This window comes from Meriones unguiculatus, chromosome 8 (genome assembly GCF_030254825.1).
Source record: "Meriones unguiculatus strain TT.TT164.6M chromosome 8, Bangor_MerUng_6.1, whole genome shotgun sequence".
Taxonomy (NCBI): domain Eukaryota; kingdom Metazoa; phylum Chordata; class Mammalia; order Rodentia; family Muridae; genus Meriones; species Meriones unguiculatus.
The window spans coordinates 79,002,542-79,019,989 of record NC_083356.1 but is presented as its reverse complement, the minus strand read 5'-3'; the positions used below and the strand labels follow the sequence as shown (position 1 = coordinate 79,019,989).

General features: G+C 38.5%; 1 protein-coding gene across 8 annotated transcripts in view; it reads right to left on the bottom strand.

Moving 5' to 3' along the window:
• Nucleotides 1-17,448, bottom strand: part of Rabgap1 (RAB GTPase activating protein 1) — a 126,505-nt gene that overhangs the window by 95,000 nt on the left and 14,057 nt on the right. For 3 of the 8 annotated variants that reach the window (XM_060390060.1, XM_060390065.1, XM_060390064.1), the window contains exons 2-5: nt 16,700-16,876; nt 5,102-5,301; nt 2,117-2,336; nt 1,051-1,255 (exon numbers count right to left, since the gene is read on the bottom strand). In XM_060390060.1, coding sequence (XP_060246043.1) covers nt 1,051-1,255; nt 2,117-2,336; nt 5,102-5,251 — 575 coding nt within the window. In that variant the 5' untranslated portion in view covers nt 5,252-5,301; nt 16,700-16,876. Of the gene's footprint in view, nt 1-1,050; nt 1,256-2,116; nt 2,337-5,101; nt 5,302-16,699; nt 16,877-17,448 lie in introns of those variants that run through there. The other 5 variants (XM_060390062.1, XM_060390063.1, XM_060390067.1 and 2 more) reach the window with 3 other exon arrangements.

Sequence of the window (17,448 nt, the reverse complement as noted above, 5' to 3'; positions counted from 1 at the left end):
TAGCTAGAGGAAATAGGTCACTGGGTCATGCCCATACCTTCTTTTCCATCTTTTGGTTTTTCTCTATTTAATGGCTCCCATGAGTTAAGAAGCTGTCCTCTACTAAGGCCTTCTGCTGTGATATACTGCCTCACCAGGCCTAGAGACCCTGGCCTTAGACTGAAACTTCGGAAACCACTTGCCAAAATGAATAGTTCGTCTTTTTAATAATAGGGTTCTATTACAGCAACAGAGAAGTGAGCACATATATATACATAGCATTTAGTTTTGCGTAAGTGATTAAATATGGAGATAAGACCTCAGTGCTGTTGCTAAGGAGACATCTATACCATGTACGTGCACACAAGCCTAAGTGCGAGTGAACAAGTGAGAGATTGTGTGTGTGTGTGCATGTGTTTGAGAGAAAGAGAGAGACAGAGACAGAGAGAGTCAGAGATATACACTGACACTGACTGAATCACTGGCTTGGAACTTCCCAAACAGGCTAGGATGGATGGTCAGTGAGCCCTAGGGATCCACCTGTCTCTGCTTCTGCAGCACTGGGATTATAAGCAAGAACTGCAATGCTCTGAATTCATATCCCTGTGATAGCACAGCTATTTCCTCAGTCTGTATAAAGAGTATTGATGAGCCAAGATTTTAACTGTTTATCAACAGGAAAGAAAAAATTAGTCTTTAATTCATGTTATTTTTTTCTGAAATAAGCACATTTTCTGTAATTATTTAGCAATTCTGTATTTAAGTGGTTGATAATAATCCTCTGACTTGGTTATCTTTATTTCTTTGAAATAGTATAAGCAACACCCATCTCTAGGACTTCTCTGATTTCATTTCTCATTTTAAATAAAAGGAGAAATCATACATGGTCATTATGTTTCAACTATCCCCAAGGCATTTAAATCTCTAATATCCCATCCATGATTGGGATGTGCAGCATGTACAAATGAGCATCTGCTTTTCATGAGGGCTGCATTTCAAGAAGATGTGAGCATGGCATATATCACCTACTAGTACTTCCTTGTGCAACAGCACTTCACAGGCCAGTCTTACCTCACAGTTCCTTCAGATACATTCGGCACTGAGAGGGTCACATCCAGAGAATTCTGACACTGACTTCTCAAGATGGACATCATCCTCAAGGCTTCCACTTCGCTCCGGGGGGCATTTACCGAGGCACAGCCTAAGTAAGTCAGTTTGCTGAAAACCACACTATCCTCATCAGCCACTGGTGTGAAAGGACTTGATACTTCAGAATCTGAAAGAAACAAAAATAAGTATATGCTTCTACTTCTTTTAAATAGTGTTGACATGAACAGCAAATAAACATCTAAAAGACACATTTAGGTTAAAAAATTAAGTACTAATTACAACAGTACACCATATTCGGGGGGGGGGAAGGGGGAGGGTGGGAGAGGAGTCCACGGGACCTAGGCAACTTACACTATAACTATAATACCAAGATTTTTATGGATTGATGTTAAACCCAAAATGTGATCTGAGATTCAGATCTAACTCATGATTCTCCTAATTTGTTTTGATTTTATAATTTACATTCAAGCCAAATATACATTTAGTATCCAACTACTCTGAAAACACTGATGTCTCCTGGTTACGGCTACAATGCTTCCTGTCCCTAGCTAGCTCCTCCACTACCTCTTTTAACACCCAGACTCTAATAAGTTGCTCTTGGAGATAAGCTCTCCTAAGTGCTCTGGCCTGTCTTCCCTGTGCTTCTCTCCCATTTCTAACTTTGTCTCTGACAGGTTACACGGGCCTGCACACACATCTATTTTCTAACACTGTAAACAAATTTCTTCCTTCCTGGAAGACTTTGGTTGTTTCTGATTTCCTGGAAAACTTGTTAAGCCACCTGAAGACAGACTTCTTTCTCAGCATCCTTTAACTACTATTTTTCATTCTTTAGTGTTAACAAAAATACAGTTGAAGGAAAATCAGAATGGCGAACGTATCTGACAACTTCTCAAATCTAGAATTTGGGAGCTTTTAGAGGACTTATAATGGTTTTCATGTTGTTCTTGAATCTAGTCCAGGAGAGAAGACACTCAAGTATTAAAAACAATAAGCTTTAGTTATACAACAATGTAGTAATCCTAACCTCCTTGTCCAGGTTTCACTGGCAGGCTCATCTCTGGTTTCTGCAGCCCTACTAGAGACACAGGGTTAATGGTGGACGAAGCTGAGAGCTGATTAGAAAGAGGCCCATCTCCTTCACCATCCAGTTGTGACCTTTCCCCTGGCTGGTCGTCCATGGGAGGATCCATCAGCACATCTGCTAGCTCTTTCTGCAGCTGCTGCTCACTTCCATTCCCTACAATCTAAGGGTCACAAATACATGGAATCAGCAAAATGAGGCCAGCACTGATTAAAGTGGGTCCATGTTCTAAAGCAAAGTATCACCATCTCTTTTATTATAAGGATATCTTCTGATTTCTCTTAAATGGGCGATCTGCAACAAATAAAGGCTATAGCTGTTCTCTGCCTTCAGTTTTCCATAAAAAAGTACACAATGAATCCAAAACTAATATTCAGGAAATAGGTAACATAACAATATTAACATTTTCTGTTTAATAGCTTGTCTTAAGGAAATGTGTTTGCTCCCGAAAGGTAAAAGAAATATGTACTACAGTAAAATTTCACATATAGTTTATGACTCCTCCTATAAGTAAGTCTCCTTTATTCTGGGCAAGACTTTTTTATATTAACTGGTCTTTAAAGTGCTGAGACATGTGAATAAATCTACAACATAGTAAATCAGTCAGCCCTGAGAAATAACAGCACTGTGTTCCAATGATGCTTGTTTTGTTTTGTACTAAGTTATACCCTGGACTATAATAGTGTATCATTAGTTGCTCATGAAAGGAAGCGAAGAATTAAAAAAATCAAGTAAGACTGCTCATTGTTAAAAAACCATACAGGTAATAAGACAAAGTATTGTTACTGTTTACTCAAGAAAAATACTAACAATAGGGACGGGAGTGATGGCTCAGTGGTTAAGAGCACTGTCTGCTCTTCCAAAGGACCCGAGTTCAATTCCCAGCATCCACATGGCAGCTCACAAGTGTCTGTAACAACAATTTCAAGGGATATCTCACTTTCATACTAATGCACATATAATAATATTAAATGAATTATTAAAAAAAGAAATACTAAGACTTAAACTAATACTAAAATAACTAATTTCAGAAAAAGTTAAATGAGAGAGCTACACTAGCGGAAATTCTGAAGACTAAAAGTCACCAAACCTTTATGCTCATTGTACATTTTAGTTCTGGAATTTTCAGCTAGCATTTTAAAAATAATCTATCTCCTTATGACTGGTTTTACCTGATTGCCTGTCTGGTGTCCATAGAGGCCAAAGAGGTTGGCAGAATCCCTGGAATTAAAGCTTCAGACAGATGTGAGCCACCATGTGAGTGCTGGGAATCTAACCTGGAACCTCTAGAAGAGCAGCCAGTGCTCTTAACTGCTAGTCCATCTCTCCAACCATCTTTACTGATACTGTATATAGATGTCACTGTCCTGCAAATATCTGTTCTGTAAGCAGGATATTGTATATAATATGCTGGACTTGGCAAAAAAGACTACTTTGTTTTATTTTTGTTGTTGTTTTCCAAAGACAAGGTTTGTCTGTAGCTCTGGCTGTCCTGGAAATGCTGTGTTAAATTCAATGGTCACTGACTAGAATTTTGTTGCCCACTTTTTTTCTTCTCTGTGTATGGATAATATTTTGTATGTCTAACTTTTTTATTGTTGTTGTTGGAAACCAGACACTACAGACAAAATGTTGTACTGACTCAGGATACTGATGACCCCACTTTAGAACTTATTGTTTACACTTGTTGACAATGAAAACACTGAGAGCTGTTTTATCACTTGGAAGTTCCCTACAAACAAAAATGTGAGTCACTGCTCTAGACTCTAGGAAGGAAACAAAGGCCTTCCCCAACCCCATTTTCGTTCTTTTTATCTTATTCTTTTCATATGGTATGTTTTGATCACATTTTTTGATAACATTCCCTGTTCCTTCCAAGCCACCTTGTTGATTATGGCAGTTTGTAGAGCAGATAATGTATTGTTTCAATCAGGTAAGAGTGAAAGAACAAGATGGAGATGCTTAAGTATGAGATTCTTACCATAGTTTCATGATTAAGACTTTTCATTTGCTTTTCAAAGATCTCCAGACTTTAAATGCTATTTTATATTTTTGTTGTAATAATTGTCACCAGTGTTTCTGGGAGTAGGTCATGCTGTTATGCTGGAAATTGCTCTCGGCAAGTTAGCTTTTTAAAATGTAAATTAGATCATGTTCCCATTCAAAACTTTCAAAAATTCTCCTCACGTTTAGAACAGAGTTCAAGTTTGCTACTAAGCTCCAACAGAAGCAGGCATGCAGTGGCCCTACTGGCCCTCAGATCACACTGCTCCACTGTGCTCTGCTGGAGCCTCCACCCTCTTCATGTCTGTTTGGAAAGTTCATTTCATTTAGGGCTCACGTCCAATATAATTTTTTTTCCTATCTACCTACCTATCTATTTATGTCTTTTTGAAGCAGGGTTTCTCTGTGCAATAGCCCTGGATGTCTTGGAACTCGCTTTGTAGATGAGGCTGGTCTCGAACTCAGAGCTATACCTGCCTCTGTCTCCGAATGCTCTGAAAAACAATCCTCTGAAAAACAATCCTAAAGTTAAAAACGTTTATAATGTAAGTTTTGACAGGGGTTTTAAAAATTTTTAATTTTAAAGAAGGTTGGGCATAGTAACACATGCCTTTAATCCCAGCACTCAGGAGGCAGAGGCAGGTGGATCTATGTGAGTTTGAATCTAGTCTCGTCTACAAAGGGAGTCCTGGACAGCAAGGTCTACACAGAGAAACCCTGTTTCAAAAAACAAAACAAAACAAAAATTAAAAGCTAATCAAGATAAAAATCCTTAAAAAAATAACTCATTAAGCATACATAAAACTCCTCAACACCACTGAAAAGTGTCTGTCAATTCTGTGTTCTCTTCCACTCCTTTTTTTTTAATTAACCCCAAGTGGTACCCATGGTCTAACACGGCACGCCTGTGCTGCCAGGCTTCACCTTGAGTCCTGTCTTCTCGTCGTCACTTCCGTTGTTTGTGGATGGCGTCTCATCGCCTTGCCTGGACACCAAGACAAAGTCTTCACTATTAAGAGTAGACACGGAGTCTGAGGAGACACTGATTTTTCCAACAGAAGCCTTGTCATCCATAACTCAGGAATGACGCTCAACTCATGAATGCTTAAATATTTTCTAAGTGCCTGAAAAACAAAAACCATAAAGATTCATATAAAATGTCTGTCAGATATTTAGTTATTCAGTATCCTTTAAAGTATATTGATATAAGAATATTAATATATATTCTTATATCAATAGATATTGGTATTTTTTTAAGCTTGTAAAGTATTTTCCCAGGATACTTGTTACTTGTAATTTAGGCTTTCATTATGATAAGGGCATTCTGTGCTATGTAGGTCAAGATGTTTCAGACTCCAAATAAACAAAACACTCCCTTCACAATAACCCACCTACGTACAGGGCTGCCTTTGCACATATTGCAACTAGGTCCTGGCTTCCAAAAGCAAAGAGAAACTCAACCTTACTTTAAGTATAAATGAAGTTTAAACACTTGGTTATTGTGAAAGTGTAATAACTATATTTTCCTAGCGTCATCAATACTAAAATTTAAAATATTAGGATGGTTATAGAAAACAAAATTTCACATTAATAAACAACAGAGATAAATTCAAGGCAGGGGAAGCAGAAATTCTACAGCTGGGAAAAATCTTCCATTAAAGACTGAATCTTCCCACACCTTAAATTTCTGATAACTCAAATCAATATTATAAAAAAAAACAAAACAAAACAGCTACAGCTCTATTTTTATCACATCAATAAAGGTAAGTGTTTAATCTCTCCAACTCAAGTGTTGACTTATACTTTGGAATTGTTAAAAGATCATTTTACCTGTGTGTGTGAGTGTTTTCCCTGAATGTATGTATGTACACGCGTGCAATACCTAACGAGGCCAGAAGAGAGCGCCAGATCCCCTGCAACTGCAGTTAATGATGGTTCAGTCCCCATGTGGGCACTGGGAACTGAACCAAGAGCCTCTGCAAGAGCAGCAAGCGCTTTTGACCGCTGAGACATCGCTCCAGGCCCTGTGCTTTTATTCATTATGTATACCGTGCTCTGCCTGCACAAACACCTGCACGCCAGAAGAGGGCACCAGATCTTATCATAGATGGTTGTGAGCCACCATGGGGTTGCTGGGAGTTGAACTCAGGTCCTTTGGAAGAGCCAGTGCTCTTAACCTCTGAGCCATCTCTCCAGAGCCTGTGCTTTGAATTTTAAACTGAACATATACTGAGCACACATCATATGCCAAATATAATTTTCTCTTCTAAGATTCTCTACAGTGCCCTTCCTGCACGAACACCTGCACACCAGAAGAGGGCACCAGACCTCATTCTGGATGGTTGTGAACCCCCGTGTGATTGCTGGGAATTGAACTCAGGACTTCTGGAAGAGCAGACAGTGCTCTTAATCCCTGAGCCATCTCTACAGCCCCTTTTACTTATTTGTATCTTGCTTAAAAGTTATGGAGTCAGAACTGGGTGGTGGTGAATGCCTTTAATCCCAGCACTCCCAAGAGGCAGAAACAGGATGATATCTGTGAGTTTAAGGCTAGCCTGATCTACAAAGTGAGGTCCATGGAGAAACAAAAAATATTATGAACTCATGCATTTAACCAACACACTAGAGGTGCAAGCAAACAGATCTCTGTGTGTTCCAGGACAGCCTGGTCTAAGTAGCTGAGTTTTAGGCCAGCCAGAGCTACACTGGTAGACTGTGTCAAGAAAACGAACAAATAAAATATATTTTACAAGACCAACTATAGACACACAGTAAGGAAGGGTACAGTGTGCTCGCTAGAGGAAGGAGGACTGCTGCATGTTTGGAGGCAGCCTTGGGTACACAGTAAATTCCTGTTTCAAAAAATGGTAAAATAGGGGCTGCAGCAATGGCTCAGTGGTTAACAGCACTGATGCTCTTCCAAAGCACCTGGGTTCAATTCCCAGCACCTACACGGCAGTTCACAATTGTCTATAACTTCAAGATCTGACACCCTCACACAGACATGAAGGCAAAACACCAACGCACATAAAATAAAAAGTAAGTTATTTTTAAAAAATGATCAAACCGGTAGGAACATGGCTCAGCAGTACTTTCAGTTCCTGCAGAGGACCCAGGTTCTTTTCCTAGCATGCACGTCATGGCTCATAACCACCTGTAATTCCAGTTCCAGGGAACCCAGTGTCTTTTGGCCCCTATGGGTGGCATATGTGGTGCACATATATAATACATGCAGGCAAAATTCTCATAAACATAAAATAAAATTTAAAAATTCAGTGAATATATAGTACAAGATTGAAAAATACCCAGCACTCAGGAGAGGCAGAGGCAGGCAGATCTCTGAGTTGGAGACCAGCCTGGTCTACAGTACAAGTTCTAGGACAGCCAGGGCTACAACAGAAAAACTGTCTTAAAAAAAAAAAAGACTAAAAATGGTTTTCTGAAAAGCCAAAAGATTTTCCTTCATCCACTGAATGAATACACATTAAACATTTGCTAAAGGTAATGTTCGTAAAATAAATAATAATGTTAGTAAAATAGCAGAGAGGCAAATTTAAACAGGCTAATACATGCTGACTTAGGGTACCAAAATAAGAGACACATTGAGGTAAGCATTAACTTAGACCTTTGCTGAGGACAGACTTGAGCTCTTTCAGGATTAGACTTAGTAACAGCACCCTACAGTGGTTTCCTGTCTTCTGTACATGATCAGCTCCAGTTTGGTCTATCCATTCTACTTTCAGGAAACTTCTTAGTCCACTTGTCCATTTTTACTTGAGTCAAAGGATGTTCCCATTGCAGCCAAGATTTCTTTTTCTTTTAAAATAACAGTATGTTGCTTTTTAATGTTATGGTGAATGTGTCCTAATTTAATCTTCACAGTGCTCTTTTACAGATAACAAAATTATCGAGTGAGATGATGTGACTTGGTCAGAGTACTGTAACTGACAGAAATCAAGACAAAAATTGTACTGTTATCTGTGAGTCCCAAAGTAGAATTCTATTAAGACAAACATGCCTGTTGAATGTCTAACGTCTCAGTGCTGAGAAGTCTCTTTTAAAGCTTGTATTTTAAGTTAATTTCTCATGCTGAATCAACCTATTCTGAACTGAAGTTAATAAGCCAACAACTGCAGAAGGCCTGGGAAAACTGTCCAAAATATGACTCCAGAGTCTAACAACTTTTAGTAATACTCTGGGATCAGAAAGACTTAGGAGGCTCAGGGTCTCACCTGTTTTCTTTGAGGAGGTGATAGGAAAATACACTTTATAATGTACTGTGTTGTTGTTCGATTTTTTTTTTTTTCTTCTTCTTCTTCTTCTTCTTTGAGAAAGGGTTTCTCTGTGTAACAGAGCCCTAGCTGTCCTGGACTCACTCTGTAGACCATGCTGGCCTCAAACTTATAGAAATCGACTTGCCTTTGCCTCCCAAGTGCAGGGACTAAGTGCATGTGTGGGCCACCATGGCAGCCCCCACCTCTCCCACCTTTTTTTTTTTTTTTAACTGAAAATGAGTCACTAAGCAGGAAACACTACAAAACACTACACAGTAAAAGTCCTTCTCTATAGGAAGGAATCTCCATGGATAGGATCAAGAGCCCTCCCCAGCTTCCATCATGAATAAGCAGCACAGAAATTGAAATATACCTCTCATAATACTCTTAGAGACTTACAGCCTTTGTCTCAAGACACTAAGGACTAATGTTGCTTTGTTTTAAAATTCTATTTTTATCAGTTACCACAAGCCACTTACTCTAGATTCTCCACCCTTCAGTATCTAATGCCAATCTCCATAGAAACTAAAGTACCAACTTCCCTGTGAAAAGAGTTGATTTGTCTTCATCTATTTCTACAAGTCTCCATGGCACATCTCCACCACTTAATAAATTTTATTCTTTTGCTTTTAAATATCACATAAACTAAAAATTCAAATTCCTTTTTCTGTTTTGTTAATGGCTGTTATCTTTAGATCCTCAGGCAATGTCTGATAGCAAATGTTCAAATGTTTATTAAAGAAGCAGGAGCAACATCAGATAAAGATGGAAAAGACAAGGATGCCTGGTGAGAAGAGAAGGCCATTTAAATTTTATTTGGGGATATGTAGGAAGGATGGAGATAGGTCTTGTTATATAATCCAGGCTTGCCTAAAACCTATGACCTTCTGAATACTGTTCTTATTTGTGACAGTGAAGCATGCAATTTGAAGTTAGGAAACAAACCAAATTAGGATACTAAACCTAGGGTTAGGGTTTTGGCTTAGAGGAACATCACATTCATAGCAGGTGAGAGGTGCAGAATCTGATCCCCTAGCACCAAAACAAATAGAAAAACCTTATCCCACACCAGTTATACTATGTGCTAGTACACTGGTTATACTATTACTTAATTGTTCAGGCCAGTTATACAGTTTCTGTAACAGAAAATGATACAATACTTGTTTTCATAGAGCTACTATAAACTTACTATGGGCTTTATGTGGATATATACACTCAAAATACTTAATACATACAGAATGTTATATGCACTCAAATAGTAAGGCTTTTTAAAATAAAAAAAACACTTAGATATTAGCTAACTGAATTCAATTTAGGAAACATATTACAAGAGCAAAATACATAATTTCCTAATTACACGTTGTAATATATCTTAATCTAAATAAAGCAAATATAAAGGAATACTTTGAAGAGAAAAATTCTGTTTTTATAGAACAGAGTAAAATGTATCCTACTTACAGAGGAAAGAATGTCAGCACTTTGGGGGTGAGGACAGTAAGAGAGTCCTATGTTGCTCAGGATGGCCTCTAACTCACTTTGTAGCTGAGAATAACTGTGACCTCTTAGGATTACAGGTGGTGTTAGCACACCTAGCTTATGAAGTGTTGGGGATCAAATCCTGGTCTGCACACATGCCACACAAGCACATTATGAACAGAACCACAGGCCCAGGCCTCCCATCTTTATGTAATATACACACGAACACCTTGGTGTTTGGTAGATACAAAAAGACTGTCTCTTTCTTTCACAAGAGTGATGAAATTCAAACATGTTACCCAGAGCCCCATGTTGGTAAAAAGAACTCTGGATGTTTCCGTTTTTACATTTAATGAAATCAGGCCAGGTATGGTGGTGCATTCCTTTAATCCCAGTACTGGGAAGGCATAAGCAGTTGGATCTCTATGAGTTCAAAGCCAATCTGGTCTACATTAGTGAGCTCAAGGCCAGCCAGCTAAGGCTACATTGTGAGACTGTTTCAAAACAAAACCAAAAAGCTAAAAAGATAATAAATACAAGATAAAGTCACCTGAGGTGAAAGGTAATTTCTAACACTTATGCACACTTCTACATATTTCAAAGTCCAAATTTTGTTTTTTTTTAATATCATCTAACTTTTCATTAATTTTATCTTACTAACAGAAAAAAGGCCACCAGAGGTTTTTGACTGAAATAGTCTCCACCAGGCCAGGTATGATGGTACATGCCAGTATTCCCAGCACTTAGAAGACTAAAGCAGGATTATTAAAAGTTCAAATTTGGTGGGGAATGTAGGACTCTGTCTTACAAAAGTTTAAAAAAAAATAGAAGGAAGGAAGGAAAGGATGGAAGAAAGGAAGGAAAGCAGGCAGACAGGTAGATTTATCTATCTAGTTCTAGCACTCAGAGGTTGAAATAGGAACACTGGCAAATTCAAGGACAGCCTGGGCTACATGTTGAGTCTTTTGTCTTACAAAAAAAAAGAAAAAAAAATTGGGAGGGGAACAACATCAAAACTCTTCATAAACTTTTTGCCTAAATACAGTGCTATGTGATATTAAGTGACAATTTTATATTTAAGTATGAGCTTCTGCAAAGATCACCGAAAAAAAAAAAAAAAAAAAAAAGCAGCACCACAGGGCAAGTGAAATGGTTCAATGGGTAAAGGCATTTGACATTAAGCCTAGTTACCTGAATTCCTGAGTTCTATTCTCAGAACCCAAACAGTGGAAGAAACCAATCAACTCCCAGGAGTTGTCCTCTGACTTCAACATGCATTGTAGCATGCATGCATGCATGCCTGTGCATGCAACATGTGTGCATAACCACCCCATGTCTTCCCTCCACTCACAAACAAAATTATTTTAAATGTATCTGATTCATGCTGAATGAAGATGCATATGCATTCTCAATCTCTTATAGAACCCATTAATGTGTACTGAAATGGAAAGTAGTACTATTAAATATTTGTATTGTTTCTAGTTACTAAATTTAATATAATCCATTAACAGTGAACATATTTGTAGCCAGGGATGGAGGTACATACCTTTAATCCCTGCACTCGGGAGGCAGATGCAAGTGGATCTCTGTAACTTTGAAGCCAGCCTGGTCTACATAATGAGCCAGTGCTACACAGTAAGTGTACAGCCAGTGCTACACAGTAAGACCCTGTCATAAAAATCAAACAAAACCCTGACTTCTTAGCTAGGCATGATGGCACATGCAAAAATCCCAGTTACTCAGGAGGCCTAGGCAGAGGACAGCCTAAGTGCAGGGTATGAACCAACATGGATAACATATCAAGATTCCACCTCCCCAAACACGCAACAACAAAAATTAAAAGGCAACACTCCCTAACTTTTTTCCCTTGTGCTAACTCTCATTAAATTCCCACTTAAAACAAACAAACAAACAAAACAAAACAAAAAAACTATGCACAGATGTCAGGAATTCTGGTGCATACCTTTAAACCCTGCACTTGGGAGGCAGAGGCAAGGCCAGCCTGGACTACAAAGCAAGTTCCAGGATAGCCAGGGCTACACAAACAAACAAAAACTATCCCAAGGGGCAGGAGAGATGGCTCAGAGGTTAAGGGCATTTTCTCCTCCTGCAGAGGTCCCAGGTTCAGCTTCCAACACTCATATGGTAGCCAACAATCATCTATAACTTCAGTTCCAGGGTATCTGATGCCCTCTTTTGGCCTCCAGGGCCTCAGGCACTCACAAGGTACACAGACATACATATAAACAAAACAACCATACACATACACTAACAATAAATCTTTTAAAAAAATCATAAAACAAGAGTATCCATAATGCTCTAAGTGGTGGTGGTGGATGCCTTTAATCCCAGCACTCAGGAAACAGAGGCAGGCAGATTTCTGTGCTCAAGACCAGCCTGTTCTACAGAGTGAGTTCCAGGACATCCAGGGCTACATAGAGAAACCTTGTCTGGAAAAACCAAAAACCAAATACACAAAATCAAACCAAGCCAAAAAGCCAACCAACCAAACAAAAAAACCTATCCATAATGCAAAATTTCAAAGCCCAAAGGAAATAAATATTTACTTGTTCTGACTATTACTTCAGCTTTGCTTCCTACCTGCCTATTATTCACCCATTTATATTGCTTTCTTTCTGCCTGTACTGGACAGTCCACCCTCTCCCTCTTTCCCTTGGCTATTTCATCAGCTAACAAGGCTATACCTTTCTACACTAATACTATCCTAGCACTATCTTTTCTCCGAGTTTCACATACACATTTCTGTTATAGTTTTTCTTGTCTTTTTTTTTTTAGATTTATTTATTTATTATGTATACAATGTGTGGTGTTTGCCTGTACACCTGCATGACAGAAGAGGGCACCAGATTTCATTTTAGATGTGGTTGCTGGGAACTAAACTCATCTGGAAGAGCAGCCCCTGCTCTTAACCCCTGAGCCATCTCTGTAGCCTGCCTAGTTTTTTTCTATTCAATATCAAGTATCTGATTTGTGCCATGTGCCTACAGGAAGAAACAAGACATAGCATTTAAATTTGCCAGGTAGATACAAAGAAAATGGACTGGTAAACAAACAATTGTACTGCCGTATACTGCTTGGTATATCTGACAGGGGTTATTACCTGGCAGGCCTCTACTATAATGCCCTATATCATTTCAAACCAAGTCATTCAACCTCCATGTCTCAAACAAGATATTCCTCCTATTTTTCTCTATTCTAATTAACCACAGATCCAAGAGAAACAAAACTTTATTATTTTCTTACTATTCCTTGGAGTTCTAATGAATTTTAGCAGTAACTATATCCTCCTCCATCTATCCTTCTTCAAAGTCACTCTCTTCGGCAATGGTTCTCAACCCTGCTAATGCTGTGACCCTTTAATATAGTTCCTCATGCGGTGGTAACGACCAGCCATAAAATATGTTGCTACTTCATAACTGTAATCTTGCTATTGTTATGAATTGTAATATAAATACCTGCGTTTTCTGACGGTCTTAGGTGTCCTCTGTGAAAGGGTTGTCCAACCTCTAAAGGGGTCACAGGTTGAAAACTGTTGCTGTAAATTCTACTAATTCCTTACAGAATTTCTAAATATTATACATGATTCTATAGCCAATTCTTATCCACCTTCCTCAAGGTCTCTGTTAATGACTGAATGAAAACAGAATGAGGACTGGCGAGATGGGTCAGCGTTTAAGGTACTTACTGCCAACACTAAGGACTTGGGTTTAATTTCAGGAACCTACAAGGTAGAATCAGAGAACAGACCCTACAAACAAGTCCTCTGGCCTTCTCATGCATGCATAAAATAAGCAGATGAATCAATCAATCAGAGTTGGTTGGAGGCTGGAGAAATGGCTCAGTAGTTAAGAGCACTGACTGCTATTCCAGAGGAACTGGATTTGGTTCCTATCACCCACTGGGTGGCTCACAACCATCTTCAACTCCAGTTCTAAGGAATCTGATGCCCTCTTCTGGCTTCTGCAGGCACCCATCTTGCATGGAAACAAAACACCAATACACACAAAATAAAATAATGGCTTCTCCTTTGACATGTTTAATTGTGATGCAAAAAGACACCCTGGAGTTTAAGATGATACTTAAATTCTCTAATGAAAAATAGATTATAATTAAAAGGGGGCTGGAGAGACAGCTCAGTGGTTAAGAATATTAACTGTTCTTTCAGGGGACCCCAGTATCAATTCCCAGTACTAATCTGATGACTCACAACTGTTTATAACTGTAGTTTTAGAGGATCTGATACCCTCTTCTGGCTTCTATGGCATGTATGTAGCACATATGTATGTAGTGGAACTTTTGGTGTCTTAAAAAAAAAACTCGGTTATGTTCATAAACATATTTTTGTTTTAATCCCACGTGTTGGATATGGCACTGCTTTAGAATGTCCATAGCAGCAGGCTATTTGCTGCTGAGAAGGGCGTGATCTTTGCTAGCTTCAGAGAGTTTAATTCTGAGGACTCTGGAGACGGAATAAATGTCAGAGCCAGGAGAAAGAGGGGTGCTCCAAGAAAGAAAGCAGCTGTTGCTATTCCCCACTGTTGCTCCTGTTGTAGTTTGAAGAGAAGTTGGAGATATCCTGAAACAAAGATTGGACTTGCCCCAAAGAACCCAACAACCCCAACCAGCAGGAAGTAGCTAAAGAGAACTATGACCCCACTCCCCACTAACCTTTCTCTCCTATCTGGTGATGGGGTGTTGGAAGTGTTCTGGGTGGAGAAGGAAGAGATATAAGAACCCCATTAAAATAGTTTTTTAAACGTCACCTACACAAGCATACATGCAGGCCAAACATCCATATACATAAAAATGATTTTAAAAATTACAAAGAAATTTTAAATGGAAAGAATATCAAATGAAACCCTAATTCTTTGAATCACTTAAGTCTTCAAAATCTTGAGCCCAGCTATCATTTTTAATCTTATCAAATCATACCACATAATCCTCCAAATAGTTCACTTTTAGGCTTTTAAGCCTTTGTATATGGTGATTCCTAAGTGAGAAATGTGCTTCTATTCCCTCAGCAAGTTTTTTCCCCTCCAATAAAATTAGTGACATAGTTAAGCAGTACTTCCATCCTCCTTCTGAAATGTTCACTAATGCTAGGCTTTCTAACTTTTTTTTTGCTTTTAAGTTTATCAGAATAATTATGGTATATATTATGTAATAAGTAAATATTAACTATAAACCACCATGCTATAAACTGGAAATACATGGTCACAACTTAGTATACTGAGAACTATTTGTGGTCAAGGATTCTATGTTTTATTAATATTTTCTTCATATGCTTGCTTACTGTAAGTGCTCAGTAAAGTTGAATGGTTGATATACAGCATATACAGGTCTCCACACACATGTGTTCCTAATTCCTTACCTATGCAATCAACTGAGTATCAAAATATGTGTGTGTTTATATATATAAATTACATCTACACGCAACATGTACTTTCCCTCAGAGAACCTAAACAGTATAGCACAACAAACAAAAAGTTACACAGTATCACGTATTCTAAGAGATGAGTTAAAGTATGTGAGATATGCAAGGGTGTCCAGATTATATGCAAATACACCATTTTAGCATTGGTAGGGTCTTTGAACTACTCCCCTGCCCTGCAAAGACACGGGGGACAATTCATGCAATAGCATGAATGTAATGGTAACGTACAGTAATAGAAAGACAAGTGACCAATGTGCTACACTATATGCTAGTACTTGGAAACATAGTTAAGAAAACTAATAAGAACCCAAATCTAATAACAGCACATTCTTTTGAGGAAAAAAAAAAAATCTCATTTTATAGCCAGCACTACCTGGCCTTAAAATCTTAGTTCTCTTGTCTCAGCCTCCAGGCTGAGGGATTAATGAAATATGACAATTACACCAGCTATTACCCTTGAACATCTCTAACTCCATCCAAACTCCAAGTGTCATGGCCAAGAAAACTAAACAACACTGAGTCTCAAAACCTACCAAGCAATTCCTTTGGACCAAATACACTCATCACTTGCTTTCTACTCCCCACCATTTTGCACTGCTCACTAAGTAAACTGTGTTTCTCAGTAAGCAAATGAATATAGTGTTTTGGAATCTTAAGGAGGAGGATGCTTTAAAAATCATATCTAAAAAGAAATATGTATTAATTGCTGAGTGTCAGTTTTAGGGCCAATGTGGAAGATTTGAACACATTATTGCCAGTGTGCCACATTAACCTTGCCAGAAGAGTATTAAATTTGTATGACAACCCAAGCTAAGAAAGGCTGGGTAACTTGCTTTACTTCACAGAGAAATTATGAAACTGTTAACCCAAGCATCAAGGTGCTTCTGCTCTTTTCTGAGCTGTGTCTCACTCCTTGGTATCCCTAGCTCCATTCTTTGCTTATTCCATCCTGTCCTCTGTGCTGCTCAGTTGTGTCCTAAAATTCAGCTCTGGTTAATATTACTTTCAGTTAAGGAACAAGAACAGGAAGTAACAGAACAAGACTCAAAGATGCAACAGCAGGCCAATTTCCACAGGGTTAGCATCTTTTAAAGTAAATTGAGTACGGAGGAGTTGGATCAGCAGCAAAAGTCACTATTGCCATGACAGTCAAGAGGACCTGAGTTCAGATCCTTAGGACCCACTTTAAAGAAAAGAAGCCAGGCAATGTAGCATGTGCCCATAAATCCAGCACTAGGGTGTAGGTCAGGAAGAACACTAAAGCTCACTGACCAGGTAACTAAACTGATGAGCTTCAGATTCAGCAAAAGAACCTACCTCAAAAAATGAATGCAGAAAGCAACTGAGGACAACCCCCAGCGTCCACCTCCAGCTTCCACAGGTACATGTGCGATCCTTCCCCCGCCACCAAAGAAAAAAATAAGGCTCTATGGTGGGGCTCAGTGGCAGAGCACAAGCTTCACATGTGTGAAGCTCTGTGTTTGATCCTCACTGCTAAAATTAAAGGAGAATATGGGAATACAGATTAGTTTCAGAGCTTCTCTTCTGTCAATTTTAAACTTTTTTTCCCTGCACTAGTTTTCACATGAATTTCTCATAGCCTACACCCTGAAGAGGATGGGACAGATTTATAAATTCAATGAATCCCACCATGTCTTTAAAAATATAGATTATTTTCCACCAGTAATTTCTAAACAATAGACATGGCTTTGTTTTTAAATCTTACTCTTAACTTGGGCTGCTGATTTGAATTGTATTAGTGAGGTAATGGAATCATGTGAAAGTAAGCCTTCTGATTAATTGCAGCTTAACTTTTAAAGCCAAAACAACAAAAGAAAATTATTGTGGTTATACTTGAAATTAAAAATCAGAAAAGCAAAAAAAAAAAAAAAAAAAAAACCAAAACAACAACAAAAAAATTTAGAAAAGCTAGCTTATGTAAGTCACTCTTCAACAAATTATGAGAAAGCTTTCTTTCAAACGTTCCACAAGTTGCAATCTTTCTACCTCACAGTCAAGCAGTTGGGACAAAACTTCACCCCTTTAGACATGGTTAAGTGTTAGGT